Raw genomic sequence first — 17,731 nt, 5'->3', positions numbered from 1 at the left:
TTTAAAGGAATGAAATATGATTCAAGAGCTGTGAAACTGGTCCACAATAATATGTATTGCAGAATAAAATGCAAACAAGAAGATAATCTAAAGGTGAAGAAAGAAAGAAGAGAGAGAGAGAATTTGGTATTCAAATGAACGGGTGAAGGCATCACAATACTCGGCTGGCGGTCACAACAATAATGCTGAGTCATCCATTAAAATGTGTTCAGTCTCTCTCACAGGGCTACATATCCATTATCTGGAAACTTCATTTATAAAGAAACACTTTCTAATAACTATAATAATAATAACTCACATTTACTTTATTTAAAAAAATCCTCTTGGCAGTCCTAGGAGGCAAGTACTGTCACTATCCCTATTTTATAAGAGGAAGCTGAAATGCGGGACTGCAGGATTTGTGCCGGTCCGGTCTGAGGGCAGGACTGAGGGGCTGGGTGTGTTCTCTTACCTGCTCCACACACGGCCTCCTAACTTAGGAGGCAGGTGGGAGAGAAGAGGAAGAAGGGGAAAAACTAGGAAGGAAATGAGAAAAAAGAAGAAAGAATAAAGAAAAAGGGAAGTGGGGGGAGGCTGGAGATGCCCTTCTGATGAAGTGAAGACTATGAGGTGCCCTGACCGCAAGCCCTCCTTGCCCTGCTTCTGACCCGTCTACACCATACTCACTCTCTCTCCAGTGTCAGGTCTGAGGGCCGAACTTCAGCTACCTACACCCACCTCCACGGTACCCTCCATAAAACCCATCTACATCTGCCTGCCTCTCAGGGTACTAGACTCCTTTTTAAATTCATCAGCAGAAACAGATCAGTGATGGGAGCTGATTCATTGCAAGGGAAAAAGTCGAGTTATCTGCCATTCATGCCTAGATTTGAACAAGGACATTTTGAGGCAATGCTTTAACCCAAAGTCATTCTGGAGTTCCTGCTTAAAAGACATTCTCCGGGAGGCAGGAGGAAGACACAGCTTGGGGCACACCTAAGACCGCGCACTTTAATTAGGTGACAATTCCAACTTTTTGGAATAATAATAGCTATTTGTATGTTCAATAGCTTTACAAACTATAAAATGTCTTCATTTACTGTATACCCCATTTGACCCTCATACAATTCTGTGAGGGTGAAATGTTCCTATTTTATAGGTAAAGAAGCCAACTTAGAGGCATCAAGGAGATGGGGTCAGAAGGTGCAAAGCAAAGACTCGAATCCAGGCACTGTGGCTCCAAATACTGTGCTCTTCTCATAACTGCCTTCCCTGGCATGAGGGTAACTCAAAAACCCAAGATGCATCAGCTTAAGATCAAACAAAACACCAAGTTGCTGTTGCTAAGGAGATAAAGCTGACATGAAATACAGTGGGATAATCTAGCTGGACAAAGCAGTAGTGGTGAATTTATTTTTGTTTTTAAACAAAACTAAATCAAAAAGTTATTTTCAGAACCAAAGATTTTCTTTTTTTTATCAACTCCTTCCAAGCTTACTGACGAACACCCAAGGCAACAAAATCTGTCTGCAGCATAGGAAAGTCAAACTCTTTTAAAGTCTGGTAGTAATGACAGTGTCAGGAACCGAGAGGATTAGCTCCTGTCAATAACCCTGGTAGAAACATGTTTCAGAAGACCCTGTAGCACCCCTTCTGTATGTCAGCCCTCACCTATGTGAGAAGTCTGTGTTGACATGCAGAGATTCTGTTATAACAACTGCAGTAGAAATCCTCTCCATTCTGTATCTTTGAGCCTGCACAGGCTACTTATTTGACTAGAGTAGGTTGCCAAAGGTCTAAATCCCCACAGGACAGTCATTTTCATTTTTTTTCCAAGATCCCACTATTTCCCTCTTAACTCCTGCTGAATACCTCGTGTTGCAGACATGACACCCGCTGTAAGGGCTGCCTGGAGAAGGTGAGAGGACAGGAACATAAGTATATGACCTCTGTGGGGGCTGCTCTACGTCCGTGATCTCAAGGTGTTTCCCAGGACCAGGAGCATTAGCCCCACCTGGGAACGTGTTAAAAATGCAAATATTCCCACCCTAGACCTACTGAATCAGAAACAGCAACCTGCTTCAACCAGTCCCTCCACGTGACCAAGCTGTAGGTGGAAGTTTGAGAATGTTAACTCTAAGTTGACCGCTAGACAACACCAACTTCAAAACGAAGAGATACTATTTTTAATTACAACAGAACTGGTGTCCTACAGAATCTGCATGAAAATATGACTCCTTACCGCATGCCCACATATCCACTGGCTTTCCATAAGGATCTTTACGTAAGACTTCTGGAGACAGATATCCAGGTGTGCCAGCAAAACCTAGGGAAAACAGACGTTGATGAATCAAAACCAACTTGACAAAACCAATATGAAACGGCAAACTAAGGAAGAAAATTTCTTTGGGCTTCTTTATTTGCTGATCTGTTCATCAAGACAAAACAAGGCTCTCAGAGTACTAAAATAATGGGGTCGAGTTTCTCTCCATAACAGAATCAACACTAATGTGTCCTGCTTTGGAGCTTATTAGAAAAAACACATCTTTCTTCCCAGATATGAAGGCCAATCCATTGTGCCACATGGTCAGGGTGTATACTTTCAGGCCACTTGGTTAGCAGTTCTGATTCGCAATGACTTATATGGGAGTTAAAACTGAACCTGTGAAGGGGATCAGAACATCCTCCCCAACACATGAAATTAGGAGAAAACTGAAGATAGGGTGAGAACCCTGCAAAAGATGATAATTATCATGATGCCTACCTACTTTACTATGAGAAGTAGTCATTCATAAAATAAGACTCAAAGCATAGATCCTAGGGACAAATTTAAAGCAAATTTTTAGTAAATATTTTTGAAAGTGAGGTGGTCTATGGGTGGGTGGTGCTAATGGTAACTGAAGAACTCTCTAGGAGAAGAAATAACCTCAAAATATATCAAAGAGCTCACCATGTACTAATAAATCAATAATCAGTGTGAACTTGTAACTGGAAACTAAAGAGAAGACTTGGGAATATTCAGTTAAAACACTATTGAGCAAGTTTCAGCTAGACTTTTAATGTAAGAGACATTAAGTTGGCAGATGGCAAAAGGAAGTTTCATATGCTATAAATCAGTGTAGAATCCAATAAGGTACACTTAAATCACAACTTATAGCTAGAATCTAGAGTAAAAGATTTCTTACTTCTGAAAATAATAGTTTTCAAATAAAAAAAAATTACTTTACCAAAAAATAACTATTCCTACTTGGAAGTTTTGTTTAAAAGCACAAAAAGAAAGAAAAAATACTTAAAAGGATATGTAATTAGAAATTCCTCTAACTACAAATCACTGATGAAGCATATTATATTTACTGGGATGCAAAGTGCCCAAGGAAAGAGCTTTTCCCCTCATCCTCATGACAAGTTTGTACTTAAAAATAAGTGTGTGTGTATATATATATATATAGAGAGAGAGAGGCATGGTTACTTCTCTGAAAATTATATTAGAAAATGAGGCAAAGGATTTTGGATTTCATTTTTTCCATTTTCATTACTTTTCCCTTTCCTTGTTTGTTTTAGAGGAGGATGGGTGGACAATGAGAAAGGACTTCAAGAAAAGACCCACATGTTATAGCTGAAGCCCTACATGGACCACAGTGGGTCCAACTCTACCTCACACTTTACTTAATAGAAATGTTCGCTTGGCAGGTGTGAGGTGAAGAGAGTTACTGAGCAACAATGGTGGCTCCCCTGCCTACAGCACCAAGATCACCTGGAGGAGGGATGTGGAGGCAGCTGATCCTGAGGTGGGGATAGGCACAGCCATCCTGAAGAGCTCCCCAGTGCTTCCCATCTGCCGTACCTGCTCTCTCTCATTCCAACCATTCCTCCCCAGCTGAATCATGGACAAAGGGAATCCGATGAGAAACCAATGTCAGAGGCCAGATTAAAGACCAAGGCCCTGGCTGGCACTTGAAGATCATTTATCTTCTCGTCCCTGCCCCACCGCCCTTTCATTCACCCAACATCATTTCTTTCTTCTTCTGAGCATGTACCCTAAAAATCTCTTTAAAGTCTCTTGAAAATAAACTTGTCCTTCTCACCCTTGATTATACTTTTTCTATTCCTTGAACCCTCAATTTTCTTCCCCTACCTTCCTTCTCTGAGAGTGGCTCTAAATCATTTCCATGTTAGAGATCGCCTTAGCTAACTACAGTTCTCAGTAGTCCTTTCTTTCTCTGAATTTTGACTACCCTTTTATACACAATCCATACCCTTCTATCTAGAATTGGTCAACTTTAATTCATGTCTTCAGTAACTCAGGAGACTACATGGCCTGGAATAGGAACTGTTAATGATATTGCATCTAGTAGAAAAGACAGGGACGTGAGTCATTATGTAAGAAATTAAAAGATGATCTTAAATATAAATTATTACCTCTTCTGGAGACTCAAATGCTAAGAGAATATCATCACACTCATTCATATTCAGCACTACTATCATTGCAGCAGCCAGTAGGGTCCTTACTCCTAAGAACATGGAAGCCCACATCTAAATGCGTGAACGTTAAAACGGCAGGCTTACTCCACAAGATGTCCATATGAATACAGAAACACTGAAGGTAAAATAAATAAGGTCTTCTCTAGCAGGAGATTAAACTCCTAAGAATCTAGTCTATCATGATATATGCTGTTAACAGGGAGTTTAATGAGGGCTTGCCTTCTCTAGAGACAGCATGTTTCTTGTTCTGAAAAACCAATAGCAATATCAGAACAGATCACACAAAGAGAAAACAGACTTACTTACTGTTGGAAATGTATCCATTGCAACATACTGTCATTAAAAAACCTTAATATTTAAAAAAGAGACATAATAGCAACCAAGCAAAATCATTCTTCCATGAAGTAAGATCACGGCAGTTATCCTGTTCTCCTAGCAGCAACAAAAAAACCAGAAGCGTACTGCAAACAGCATTTCTAATCCCATAGGAGAAACAGACTATTTCTCTTTGGTAAATTTTCTAGCCATCTTAACAAGTGTAATGACACAGGGTGTTACTTCTAGCCTTCTTGGCTGGTATTCAGAGAGGTCAGGGCCAGAGAGACAGAAGAAGTAACATGGGAAAAGCAAACATTTGAACCTGAAAATGAGAATTAAAAAAATAATAAGACACAGTAGACAGCTTCTATAATGGCTTTATTTCTCTTATTTGTATTAGACCTCTTATACTCATTAAAATTACATAAAAGCCTGAAACTCTGGCATTAACACATCATGAAGAAAGAGTTCTGCTCTTGTCTTATTAAAATAAAAAGGCTCCACACTCAACGATACTATATTTTAAAAGGTAAAATTAATCAAATACATGTGACTACGATGGCAGATAACACTGAATATAAAAACAAGTCATTCACACTAAAACATGCCTTTACTCCTAAAACCTAGAATATGTCAGGTAATATCCCCCAAAGAAATGTAGTACACCACATGCCCACTTCTTTTCCCTAGGTAGGTAACCACGAGAATTTGCTTGAACTTGAGTACATTAAGTTTTAAAAAATAGCTTAAAAAAAGCAAAAAAAAAAAAAAAAAAAAGGAAACACATTCTCTTAAGCTTAGAAACTATGTGTTTCTTTTGAACACTTTTGAAATGCTAAATTTTCTTAGAATTTAAAATGTACCTCTTAAAGTCATTACTCTAATAGATACTTTAGCAAGAACTTAACTGACACCATCATACTGAAGAAAAAATGTGAATTTTACTCTCCATCTGTCATTGTTTCTCTGGGACCAGCTTGCTTTGAGAAACGAATTACCACAATTTGAAATTTTGTGTACTTCTGTTTGGACACTATTGCTTTCACTAGCCTGATAACTGGTCATTCACTCAACAACGTTCACTGTGTGGGCAAAGTACTGCGACATGTGTTTCATACCAAGATGTTTTTGAAAACCTACTGAACAGCTTTCACAGCCCAGGCATGTTCCACTGGACTACTTCACTTAGTCTCGTAACAGCCCCGTGAAGGAGTGTTTATTATCTTCATCTACAAAGAGGACACTGACCTCACAGAGCTTAAATGACTTGCCCAGTGTCACAGCTATGGAGAATCAGAGCCAGGATATAATCTCAAGTATTTTAAATGAAAAAGCAGAAACTTTTCCCTGCACACAGTCACTCAAACAGCTTGTGATCTAGCAGAATAGATAAAACATAGAGCACCAAAACGGAATAGATTTCAGGAGTTCACGCCAACCCTCTTGTAAGTATCATCCAAGTGTTGATGTTAAATTTCAGCCTCAGCTCTGACAATAAAGCTTCTGTCTTACTCCTGGTATCCAATCGTCATCTTGTATACAGTCCTGGGAATTGCATCCCTGAGCCTAAGTCCCTCTTTTTTGGTGGGTGAGGTAGGGTTCTTGCTTTGCTCTAGACAGGACTAGAGTTCTATCTTTGAAACCAGCCTCTGGGGCTCCAATTTCCCCTAAACAGACTCTTAGAGTTTAGAGGCTTGTTACCTGGAACTTGCTTGCTCCTATATAGTCCTCCGTTCAAGCTGTTTAATGCATAATTTGAACTACTTCCTTAGCCTAATTGGCTCCTTGTCCTAAGGCTACCCTCAAAGCCATCCTCCACACTGCGACCAAAATCATCATCACATAACATAAACCCAAGTACGTCCCTTCCTACTTAAATTTTTACCAGATCCCTGAAACGTCTAAGATAGAAGCCAAACTATTCAAAAGGACAAAAATCTCATTAACTACCACTCATCTCAGTATACTTTATACTTTAGCTGTAACAAATTTTTTGTTTCATGCCTCTGAGATTTTGCATGTGCTGATCCCATCTCCTTGAATGTCTGTGAATAAACCTCTCATTCAGCCACTAGGAAGGCAGAAGACTCATCCCAATGACTGAAATTTCAACCAGAGGCAGAACTTCATAATTCCTCTCTTGTGCTCCAGAGCACCTCCCTCATGTCTCTGTGAAGGTGCTCCCACACTGCATGGTAAATACTTATTGATATGAAAGTGTGAGCTTCTCGAGGGGGAGGACCTCCTAATTAATTGATGCATCTTCAGTGATTTGCTCTGCCCATCTCTGTGACAGCCCTGCTACTTTCTGTTGGACCCCGATTCCTGTCACTGCATATTCTTTATCTGTGTCAACCATACCTTTTCATAGGATAAAAACCTCTCTCTGAATCTCAGATTTATAGAACTAATTCTAGGTCCTACCTTCTTTCAGTTTGCAGTTAACAAGAACAAGCTTACTCATATGTCAAAATATGACAAACCAAATGCCAAATTTGGAAGTACTGAATTCACCTGGTGCTTAGGGAGAGCCTTACTGTAAAAGGCAGTATGAAACTGGAAAGATATCACAGACAAGGATAATGGTCAGGTACTACTGAAACAGGATAGGCAGCAGAAAATGAGGTCCTCAGTTAGGCTGCCTGTAGGGGAGACTGACAAGGCTGCCCCACCAGCCACTCCCATTAACTAGTGGGGGCCAATCAGAGATGGTGAATCCTGGGAGCTCTGTGTACATTTTAGTACATTTGTGTGTTTAGGGATACAGAGAAGCATTTGTGTGTAAAACAAAAGAAGTAAGCACTTTTTGAGCTCTCTTTCTCTTTGTTGTTGTTCAAAGTGAAGGACATTTAAAAGATTTAGCTAATCTCAACAAACTGAAAGTCAGAAAAGAGGCGAGATTGGGGTTATAGGGAGTGGTTATATTCAGGACACTACATGAAAAATGGGCTGAAATTGGGAAATGGCGGAAAGAGAGGCAGAAGAAAATCAGTGAGTGAAATAATGTATTCAGGCTAAATATCAAAACAATCCATAAGCCTGGTAAGAAATGCTATAATTTGAAAATTTGTTTAGAGTTAACCTCTTCCTTAATTGCAAGGAAACAGTAATTTGATCATATAGAAATTTGAAAATCATCAAAATTGCAGAGAAGAAAGTGGCACTTTGGAGAATAGAAGATGAAACACACACACAGACATAAATCTTTCTGTATATACCTTATAATATTTTTAAAACTTTAATTTGCTCATCACAAAATATGTAAAATATTCTGCAAGTATTTCCTGAGTACCTACTACTTACAGAGGCGTTTTTGGCATCAAGCGAGGCTGTCTGTGAACAATCGGTTTTCTCTCAAATAAAGTAATCTTAGAATATTTGCAATCCTCCTACTATTCTCAGTACATAATCCATTTTTTACCCATCCTTTAACTTAAAAGTCTATGTGTTATTGCTCTATTATATTTTCCCTTAAATTATTTCTGCACTATATACCTTTCATGTCAGGAATGTTAGGTACTTATAATGGTCCAATATCTTAAAATTAGTCAACTTGTCAAAATGAACATTTCCATCCAGTTTTGGTTAGGAAGTGGGATGTGCCTGGAGCCAGAAAAGAACAAGTTGCTCAGGAGAGGGAGGGCCTCTACTCACCAAACCACGCCTGCTGGTCTCCTTGAACTTCTATGGCTAAGCCAAAGTCTGCCAGTTTCACAGCTGCTCCCTTGGATTTGCTAGCTAAAAGCAAATTCTCAGGCTTTACTCAGAAAGAAAAAAAGAAAGACTGAAGTGAGAACCGATTTTAAGTGACTATTCAAAACTAGCATTTTATACGATAGGGAGGGAAAAAAAAAGTCATGCACTGTCCTCTCTCCCGGAGACTTTCATTCCTAAATCCCAGGGAAAATGTAGTTAGAAAATGATTACAAATGATCATGTGTGCAGGCTTCAGACAGATGCATAAATGCACTGGAGAGATACTGGGCTGAAGAGAGAATTCACTTAGGGAGAAATCCAACGAAGGGGCGCACCTGTCTTGACCTGCTCACATGCTTCCAAGGGCTGCATGACTTGGCCACAGACATTGGCTTAGAAGCCTAACAGAGCAGACATTTTCAGCAGAAGGAAACTTGGCAAAATGATAACAAGAGTTGGACCAAACTACAGACATTTGGCAAATGAAACTGTGCAAATTAAATCCTAGTTGACTTCAACAGTTTGGACCCAAATGTAGTGATTTTGACTCCTCTGTGTTTCCAAACAATTTCCATACAAATTTTTGAGTCTTACTCTGAATTCTGTATTAAAATTGCTGTCTTTAAGAATCTGTTTATTCTTAAAGGCAGAAAGAGTCTACTATTATTTGCCAAATGTTATAGTCGGCTTTTTTTCATAAGCCAATTTTTAAAAATAATTGATATGTCTTCAAACTGTGATTCAAAGCATTACTTATATATTTATTTTCACATCTCAGAATACTGTAAGAAAGACACATTTTATTTTCTTAGGTATTTATTGTTACTCAAGGACTGATAACTCAGACTTGGAATAAGGCTGTGTCTACACCACTGTTTCCCAACCAGGGCATCGAGATACATTGGTACTTTGAAAATAAGCACCAGGACAGTCTTAAATTTCCCTGGGCCACCTCTGTGGATTTTAAGAGATGAAGGGAGAAGATGGTTAGGAAAAGGAGGCTAATTAATTAATATGGTGAAGTCTATCATCCCCAGGTATCTGGATGAATGTATGTCCGGATTGGAATATATATTCGGGAGAGTGGTTCATCTCCTTACCTCGGGATAAGACCCGGCAAATTCAGAGATGTGCCTCAGATTGAAAAAAGCTGGGAAACAATGGACTCTACAAGTGCCAAAACAATTGTCTGAAAAATCTAAAACCAGTCAATCAAACTGGTTTTGTTTCTACATTAACAACTACTTTCATTTTTTTTTTTTTTTCATGAAATTGGCTACTTTTTTTCCTCTTACTGAATTAGTCAATTCTGTAGGTTGTTTTGACCTTGGGTAAACACAGCCTAAACCAATATTTAATTTATTAATTAAGCCAGCCATGCAAATTAGCAAAGACTCATATCCAGAACTTGGAAGAAATTAGGTTAAGTCTGCAAGAACTAGAGTGTAGGCAAGTAAGTTTTAATAAAGTACCAGACTTCTTCAGGCTCTTGCTGCTCACTGCCATCAGATTCATCACTGCCATGACAATTGGTAATTGTAAGGAAAGCTCTGTAATTTTTTTTAGGGCTGATAGGGTTTTTACATCAACACTAACTACATGATAATTTAATGTGGGTGTTGGAATGAAGATGTCTCAAGAATATGAAAGATCTCCACACTAAAATAACTTTAAGTAAAACTTAACATTCAAAATTACTTGGAACTCTGTTTATCCATCAATATACTATAGTACCTAACCAGTTATATTATTAATATCTGACATTTTATTTTCACAACTAAAATTTAAAATTTATACTCATGCATCTTTTGATTCAATCAAGAAGTGATTTACAGCTCTTAATTTATGGAATAAGTAACTTGGAGAAAACCTCATTAAACTGTAAGCAATGGTTTATTTCTCAGTAACTTTCACTTTCAAAAGCATTGCAATGTCAGTAATCTCTGCTCATGCACATCTGTCCTAGTTTGACAAGCACAGACTCACTCAAGGAAAGAGTTCCAAACACTTTAGAAATCAGTCATTTTAGGTGTTTTAAATCTCAAGTGCTATTTAAAGTTTGTTGAGCAAATGCCAGTTTCATCAGTGAATAAACTTTAATGTGCTTTTATTCCTATCAATAAATCAAGAAGCTTTAGGGCAGTGCTCTGTGCATTATGCCCTTAAATGCCAAGTATCTGCCAATTCAGAAGAAGTGGAATGGAATGCCCCAGAGTTTTAACATGCATGGCCTCTGAATGACTGAGGCAAATAGTCATACCTAGATGCGACCTAGAAGACCTCCCTTTAGGGGCCTGTGAGTCATCCGGGAAATAATAAATCCATCTGGATCAGTGTTTCACCTTATACCCATGAAGACTGTTCAGCTGCAGTTATGTACAGGAAAAGGCAGGGCTATTTCAAAGGTATTGTATAGATTTAAAAATTAATAGCACTGAAATGGCTTCATGTTTATGCATATCTTTTAGGCAAGCCTAAAATAGAGTATTATGGAATGCCAACTGAAAAATTAGGATGATTACTGACTTTATTAAAGGATTATTTGCTTTATAAAATGTTTTATCACAGTGTTTCTTCTAATGGCCAGCTTCGGAGAAACATTAACAGTATCACACAAATTTGACTTATATACAACTCTTTGCAATACAGTTGTGTGAGTAATCCTGACATGTCCTGCAAGGATATGGGAGGCTTAATTACCAAGAATTTCTAAACCAACATTTAAACCAGGGCATACACACTTATTCTGATTTTCTTTAATTACTACCATTCACACAGCCTCCAACTTAAAAACATACTGTACCACAAAAGTTCACTGGCAAGTAGGTTAGTTCAGATTGTGAATGCCTACAGAAAGGAAAATGATTTGTGATTTTACTCTACAAAAGCTGAAATAGTAGAATCTCTCACCTAACCAGTGGCTACTTCTTTAGAAAGATCATCATTACCCTTTTATCTGCTACTGTTCCACTATTTTGATTTTCTAAAACAAATGAGAAAGGTGAGGTCAGAAACCCAGGTCTTCAATCACAGCTCTAGGTGAACTTGGGGGCATAGCACTATGAGAGGCAACACTGATGATTGAGGATGATCTAGAAAGAGGGTGAAGAGCTAGACTTACGTCCTGGGCCTCACTGTTATCAACTGTGTGGACTGGGGTAACTCATAGACTCTTGGAACTAATTAATTAGTTCTTCATCCCTGAAATGAACATCACAAGTATATAGATATCTCAAATTCTTATAATGCAATCACTGTTTAGGTTGGTTTTTAAATAGATTCTACTGACATTCTCACACCCAGGTTCGTTCCCCACCCCATTGCTTCCTAATGATGCAGGATTTTCCACGACATCTGGTCTTAGCGTCAACAACCATTTATAGCATATCAGCTGTAATGAGCAGCAACTGTTTGCAAGCTTTGTTCTGTACTTCCATATGGACATAATGGCAACTCCTTTCATGGTGATTTGGGATTTCTTGAAACTGTTCAAATATCTCAAAGTACAGAAACAAGTTGCTGGAATCACTTTTAGAACCAGAAGAGACTTGGGAGATAAAATAATTCAACCCCCTCAGTTTATAAGTGAGGTAAGGAGGCTGAAAAAGATGAAAGACTTTGAGGCCAGACTTCCTCACCCTTTCCTGTTAAAGATGTGATGCTGAGGAAACTCCTCAGATGATATAAACATTGTTCATTCTCAAAAGGTAGTCCATTCAGTAGATATTTTTAGAATTCAAAGTACTCAAAAATTTTTACTACTCAGATCCAAATAAAACAGGGGGAAAACTTATGAAAAGACATAGTTTTAATCTTGCTTCTTGAAAATCTCATAAACATCACGAGGGTTTCTAAACTATATGATCTTTACTAAGGAACTGATTCAGCAAAGGTGATGATCATCTTTAATATTAGTCATATTAACATCTTCAACATCAGTCATATCACAGATTTATCCGTGCACTATGTGATAACCATCTAACCAATATAAACTCCAACATTCGGAATGTACATGTGTAGTGAAATCATGTGATTTACTTTTTTAAAAAAAATGCTTTTTCTTTACAGATATTATAAAACAGCAAGTTACTAGTTTTATTAGTCCGTATTATTTGACTCTTACATTCCCTCGGATATTAGCTTTTATGAAGTGAAACTGTTCTTTTAAATTTCTTTTCTCTATTGGAAAGTCTCAATATTTCAACAGGAAGTTAATCATTCAATGCTTTGGTGTGTTTTCAGTCACTTCTCCTTTGCCAAGGAAGGTGTGAACAAAGCTCCTAGAAATAAACTAAACTAAATGAAACTGCATGAATTGAAAAACTTGACTATCAGCTCATTCATGCACATGGCAGAGGTTCTTTTATGCACATGGTACAAGGGACTTTTGCTTTTATTTTCACATAGTACAGATGCCTGAATTTATGTCCTTAGCATGGGGAGTTTATAGCTGAGGCATGTGCTTGAGGTTTGTGATTAGGAAGTACTATTTCTGTCACCACACATATATACACAAGTTTGTAAGAATCAATCTAGTCCATTCCTGTTTCTTGATTTACTTCTACATTATCAGCACACACTATCAGGTAGATTGAAAGAACCAGAGTGTAACCACAGTGAGACTTTGCCGGTTACCCACTGTTTCTCCACAGCCTGGCATACACGAAGCACTCAATAAACCAACTCCAGAATGACTGGAATTTTTCACATATATAGCTTGTTTCTAATATACCTACACACATTATGCACAAATGATATGTTCTTTAAGTTTTTTTTTAAAAAGATGGTTCTATGAAAAGTGGAATAATTGTGATTTTATAATTATTCAAGATGTAGAATTCACAGTTTGATATATCTACTACCCACGGTGACAAGGATTTACTGAATATTTATCATAGTGCCAGAAAATGGATTCCTTTCTTTTCTGTTCATACACTTGATTTCTATGAAGTAGTCTTAAAAATCCCAAATCTCTAGATTATCTTCATTAAAATATCTTCATCTATTCACCCACACATCCATCCAATCATCCATTTATCTGTCTGTCCATCTATCTATTTACCTACCTGTCTGTCTCATATCCATCCACTCACCTAATGATTTTTCCATTAAATAACACTACTCTGTCAGGCTTTATGAAAGACAGCACTTTCCACTGAGGCAATTCACGGGTGTTGACTTGTTGCTAAAAGACTCGGTTGTATGTATGAAGCCTCCTTTCCAGATTGCTGCTCATGAAGTGGTTTAGTAACCATTTCTCTTATACTTTGAACTAAAGAAATCTTATGACTTTGTATGAAATACAGTTATTTGAAAATGCACAGCTATCTGTCTCCTCGGACTTACTTCTTTCTGTCAACTGATTCACGGAAATTGTATTCTCCGGGCTCTGAAATGAGAGAACACATCTGACTTGATACTCCTTTACTTCCTGTGACAGAGAGTTGTCACTTGTTACTGCAAGCTCTTTTGGACCTGATATATTTCTGGATGCCGTACTTCTCTGATGTACTTCTTTCTGGGAAGAACAGCACAAGCACACTTTCCACATATTTTTAAGTGATCTTTAATTCACCGGCCTGCACGTTCCACACGCACAAGGTCTGTTTCTGTTTGGCTCTAATTTATGTCCAAAGCCGAGACAGGGCCTTAGTAGGTGCTCAAGAAATGTCTGATTAACGTTTGGTTTTTTCTTTTGATACCTGGATTTTAAATGATTGGTTCACAAATAACCAACACCAAGTTACACTTATCCACTCTTCGAAAATAATCTCTTTTTAAGCACTCCAAACTGCTTGTCTTGATGTGGCCTAAATTAAACGTGGCAAATCCATTTCGTTCTTCTCTATGTCTCATCTTCCAAAGGCTGTGGCCAATGCCACCTTACTGATCCCAAGTCGGGTATTTTTACTTTATACATTGCTCTTTTGCCAAATTATACTGCCCTCCTCCTCCACATTGTATCTTAAATATACCTTATTCTCTTATTCCTACTGATACAAATTTTATATAGCTCTGAAAACCCATAGGTGGGGATTATTTTAATCTCTTCAATCACTAAATTTAGACCCATTTTCCCCAGTAATCCTTAATGTTGCTGGTAAAATTATTTCCCCATCACTGCTTTGAACTATTCTTTGGTCTCTAGAAGGCTTTTCTATTCATTCATCTAACTCAGTTGAGAAGCGGTAGTGATCAGCCTTGCAGACCCTGTAATCTGACTGCTTAGGCTTAAATCCTATCTTCCCAGCTGAGTGACCTGGAATAAGTTCTCTAACTCACGGTTGCTAAACCTCCCCTTATGCAACCTGGGGCCAATCATAGCACCTTCTTCATCAAGTTGTTCTGAAGATTTGTGTGCTACCGCAGCACAGGGTCCATGGTAACTGATAAACGGCAGCTACTGCTGCTTTTATTATTAAGGTTCTGACTTGATCCAAATCCTCTCAACAACTAGAATCTTATCCCTGAATTACAGTCCTATAATTATGTCACCACTGCTTAATCTTCCTAATACTGCTTGAATCAACATCCACAGGCCTGACACTTTGCACCTGAGACCAAAGGCTATGGTCCATGGACCCAGCAGATGGTGCTGATACTGACTGGTGTGCTTCCATCACACCAACATCCCACCACTCTGAACCTCCTCCCATTGTCATTTCTGGGGCATCCTCAAAGTGCCCGCTATGCCTTAGCCTGGTCTGTAGATCCTGATAATTTTCTGTCCAGTAAATTCTACTGTTTGATAAGCCCCCAAGAGTGGCAGTTACTCAAATACTCAAATGGAGATCTTTACAATATCACTGTATCAAAGAGGATATGCTTATCCTCTTTATTTTATCCAATATTAATTAACATACACAACGATCTATTTTACTCCATGTTGCCTTTTACATTATAAATGTGCTTTTGGTTGAACCGCATTCATTCCTCAAACGAAGGACTAAGCTGCAGTATTTACCAGGTAGAAGGCCCCACGTTGAGTACTGCAGAGGGGCACAACGTTAAACAGCTACTGTTCTAGGAGGGGTTTTTAAACAAACTGTACAGCACTCACATGCTCATGGGTGCCTGTGACAATGATGATAAATGTAATACTTCCTATGTTTTTATTTCAGTGATATGGACAAATTACACCGTGCCTCTTTACTGCACGTGAATTAACATACAACTCATGATATGGAAACAAAAATGTATGGCCTGATAATAGTAAGGGCAACCTTTTGTTAAAAGCCTGGTAGTAAGTTTCAGCAGTTGATCTTTTCCATTTTACTATGTTGGTAAATATGCTATGACAAGTCATATCCTTATCAGACTATACGTGGTGGGTAGAAAAGACACGAAACAGAGCCGGTGCCAGAGCACACTCAAGGTGTGCACAGGCTGCCTTTCAGGCACAGGCGCGGGCCTCTCCTAGCACGCTGACAGCACAGCCTGTTGAAACAAGCACAAGAACTAGACTCAACCCAAGTTTATCTAAGTCAGCAGTGTGACAGAAACCAAGACACAATGACAGAAACTGTAACGAGTTCTATCAAGAAGTTCATCTCTGTCCTCTCCTAAAATCAGAGTAAGAGTGGAAAGAAAAACATTTATCTCCCCTGTAAGAAATCTGACAGGGGACACAGTAGGCTATTTCTCTTGGTCGTGAGCCTCTCCAGAAATCACCTGCCTGAGTTTTTAATTAATGACTTTTGCTCATATGCCAGAAAATATGTTTTTCTTCCCAGCCCACATCCTAGGCCCACTCCCATCTCTGATTCAAGTTCCTGCCTTTGAAGGGCTCAGCTGAATTTGGACACTTACAGAAGTGTAATATCATGACCTCAGAAAATATCTTTTAAAAGTCATGGGACAGAATTCACATTTTTCATCCTTGGCCGTTACAGTATACTTACAATTACATAAATGGAGTGAAATGTTTCAAATGACAAATTTATTAGAGTCTCTGATTAACAGCACCAATAACGTGTATGTGCACATTACAAAGGAAAGTACCACTGTGAGTTCTAAGAAGTAACAAAATGGGCACGGTCTTCCCTTGGCTAGAAAGGAATTTTGAAGTTGATTGCCAAAGACATGGAATTTCAAAGGAATATATTGTTTTCCCTTTATCCTGATGGGAGAATTTGGTAAGTGGTAGCAGACGGACACAGTCCTGTCTAAGTTTTCCAAAAGAACAAGCCATTAACCTTCCCGTCCTCTAGACATTTAGGGCTCCCAAACTCAAACTGAAACCAAAGGAAGATTCCAGAAAACTAAGGCAATGTTTTGCTAGTAAATCACATCTTCAAGTAATTCACCATGGATCTTTAGAGACATATTCTTCTAGAACATACTAAATGAAAAGAAAATATAGATTGGCAATTTACTATAACTAGAGAAGTCTGTCCAGGAGAAACCAGCCTAGGGCCTCACACTGCACACACTACAGTTCAACACGCTCTAAATTATCTGCCACCATTGTACTAAAGCCTGGAAAAGGCCGGGGTTTCATACAAAGAATCACAACTATATAGTGCTGCTCACATCTGCTATTTCGCCCACCCAGTTAGCTTTCTTCCACTTAAATTTCTAGACCGTCACTATTTCTCTGAAATTTCATAAGTAAAAGTAGAATGCTGAGAGAAGAGGGTCAGAATATTAATAAAGAATAGTCTTCTTTTCTGAACTATTTAATTTCTAAATGATCTGAACAATTCTCATCCTCAGTGGTATTAGAAGCTGAGTCAAGTTTTAGAAAGTCTTAGTATGTATATATGTTAGATATATATTATTTGATAATAAAATTTGTTTCACTTTTTTTCCACCTGTTTTAAAAGGCAATAGTATCTAGGGGATAGTAGAGGTTAAGCGCATCCTCTTGGCCCCTAGGTATATAAATAAATAAAAAACCAAGAAGCCTCAGTGTCCTCAGAATTCCCAGGACTGGAATGAAGGGAAAGAGGCTTCAGCATTCAACCTGGGGTTCTGTAGCAACCAGTCACTTGAACCAAAATCTACTTAAGAAATTTCTATTTACTTTTAATTTTGATAACCTTTTACATAATATTAGTATATAGTATGACTATAAAATAACACATTTGATCAACAAACATCATTATATCCACAGAACAAGTTGAGAATGAAGAAGAGATCTCCGGTCCTCCTCAAAGTCACACTGAATGCTATATCCATTCTTGGGAGGAAGGAAATATAACCTATTTATTGGTCATGTTAGGAAATTGTTTCTCTCTGGATACAGTAGGATTTA

At 38.2% G+C, this 17,731-nt stretch overlaps 1 protein-coding gene across 24 annotated transcripts in view; it reads right to left on the bottom strand.

Moving 5' to 3' along the window:
- Positions 1-17,731, bottom strand: part of CAMK2D (calcium/calmodulin dependent protein kinase II delta) — a 285,770-nt gene that overhangs the window by 65,684 nt on the left and 202,355 nt on the right. For all 24 annotated transcript variants that reach the window (XM_064479564.1, XM_031466965.2, XM_010981098.3 and 21 more), the window contains 2 exons: positions 8,434-8,536; positions 2,222-2,305 (listed from right to left, as the gene is read on the bottom strand). In XM_064479564.1, the coding sequence (XP_064335634.1) occupies positions 2,222-2,305; positions 8,434-8,536 (187 nt within the window). The remainder of the gene's footprint in view (positions 1-2,221; positions 2,306-8,433; positions 8,537-17,731) is intronic.

This window comes from Camelus dromedarius, chromosome 1 (assembly GCF_036321535.1).
Source record: "Camelus dromedarius isolate mCamDro1 chromosome 1, mCamDro1.pat, whole genome shotgun sequence".
Taxonomy (NCBI): Eukaryota; Metazoa; Chordata; class Mammalia; order Artiodactyla; family Camelidae; genus Camelus; species Camelus dromedarius.
This window is presented reverse-complemented; position numbering and strand designations above follow the sequence as displayed.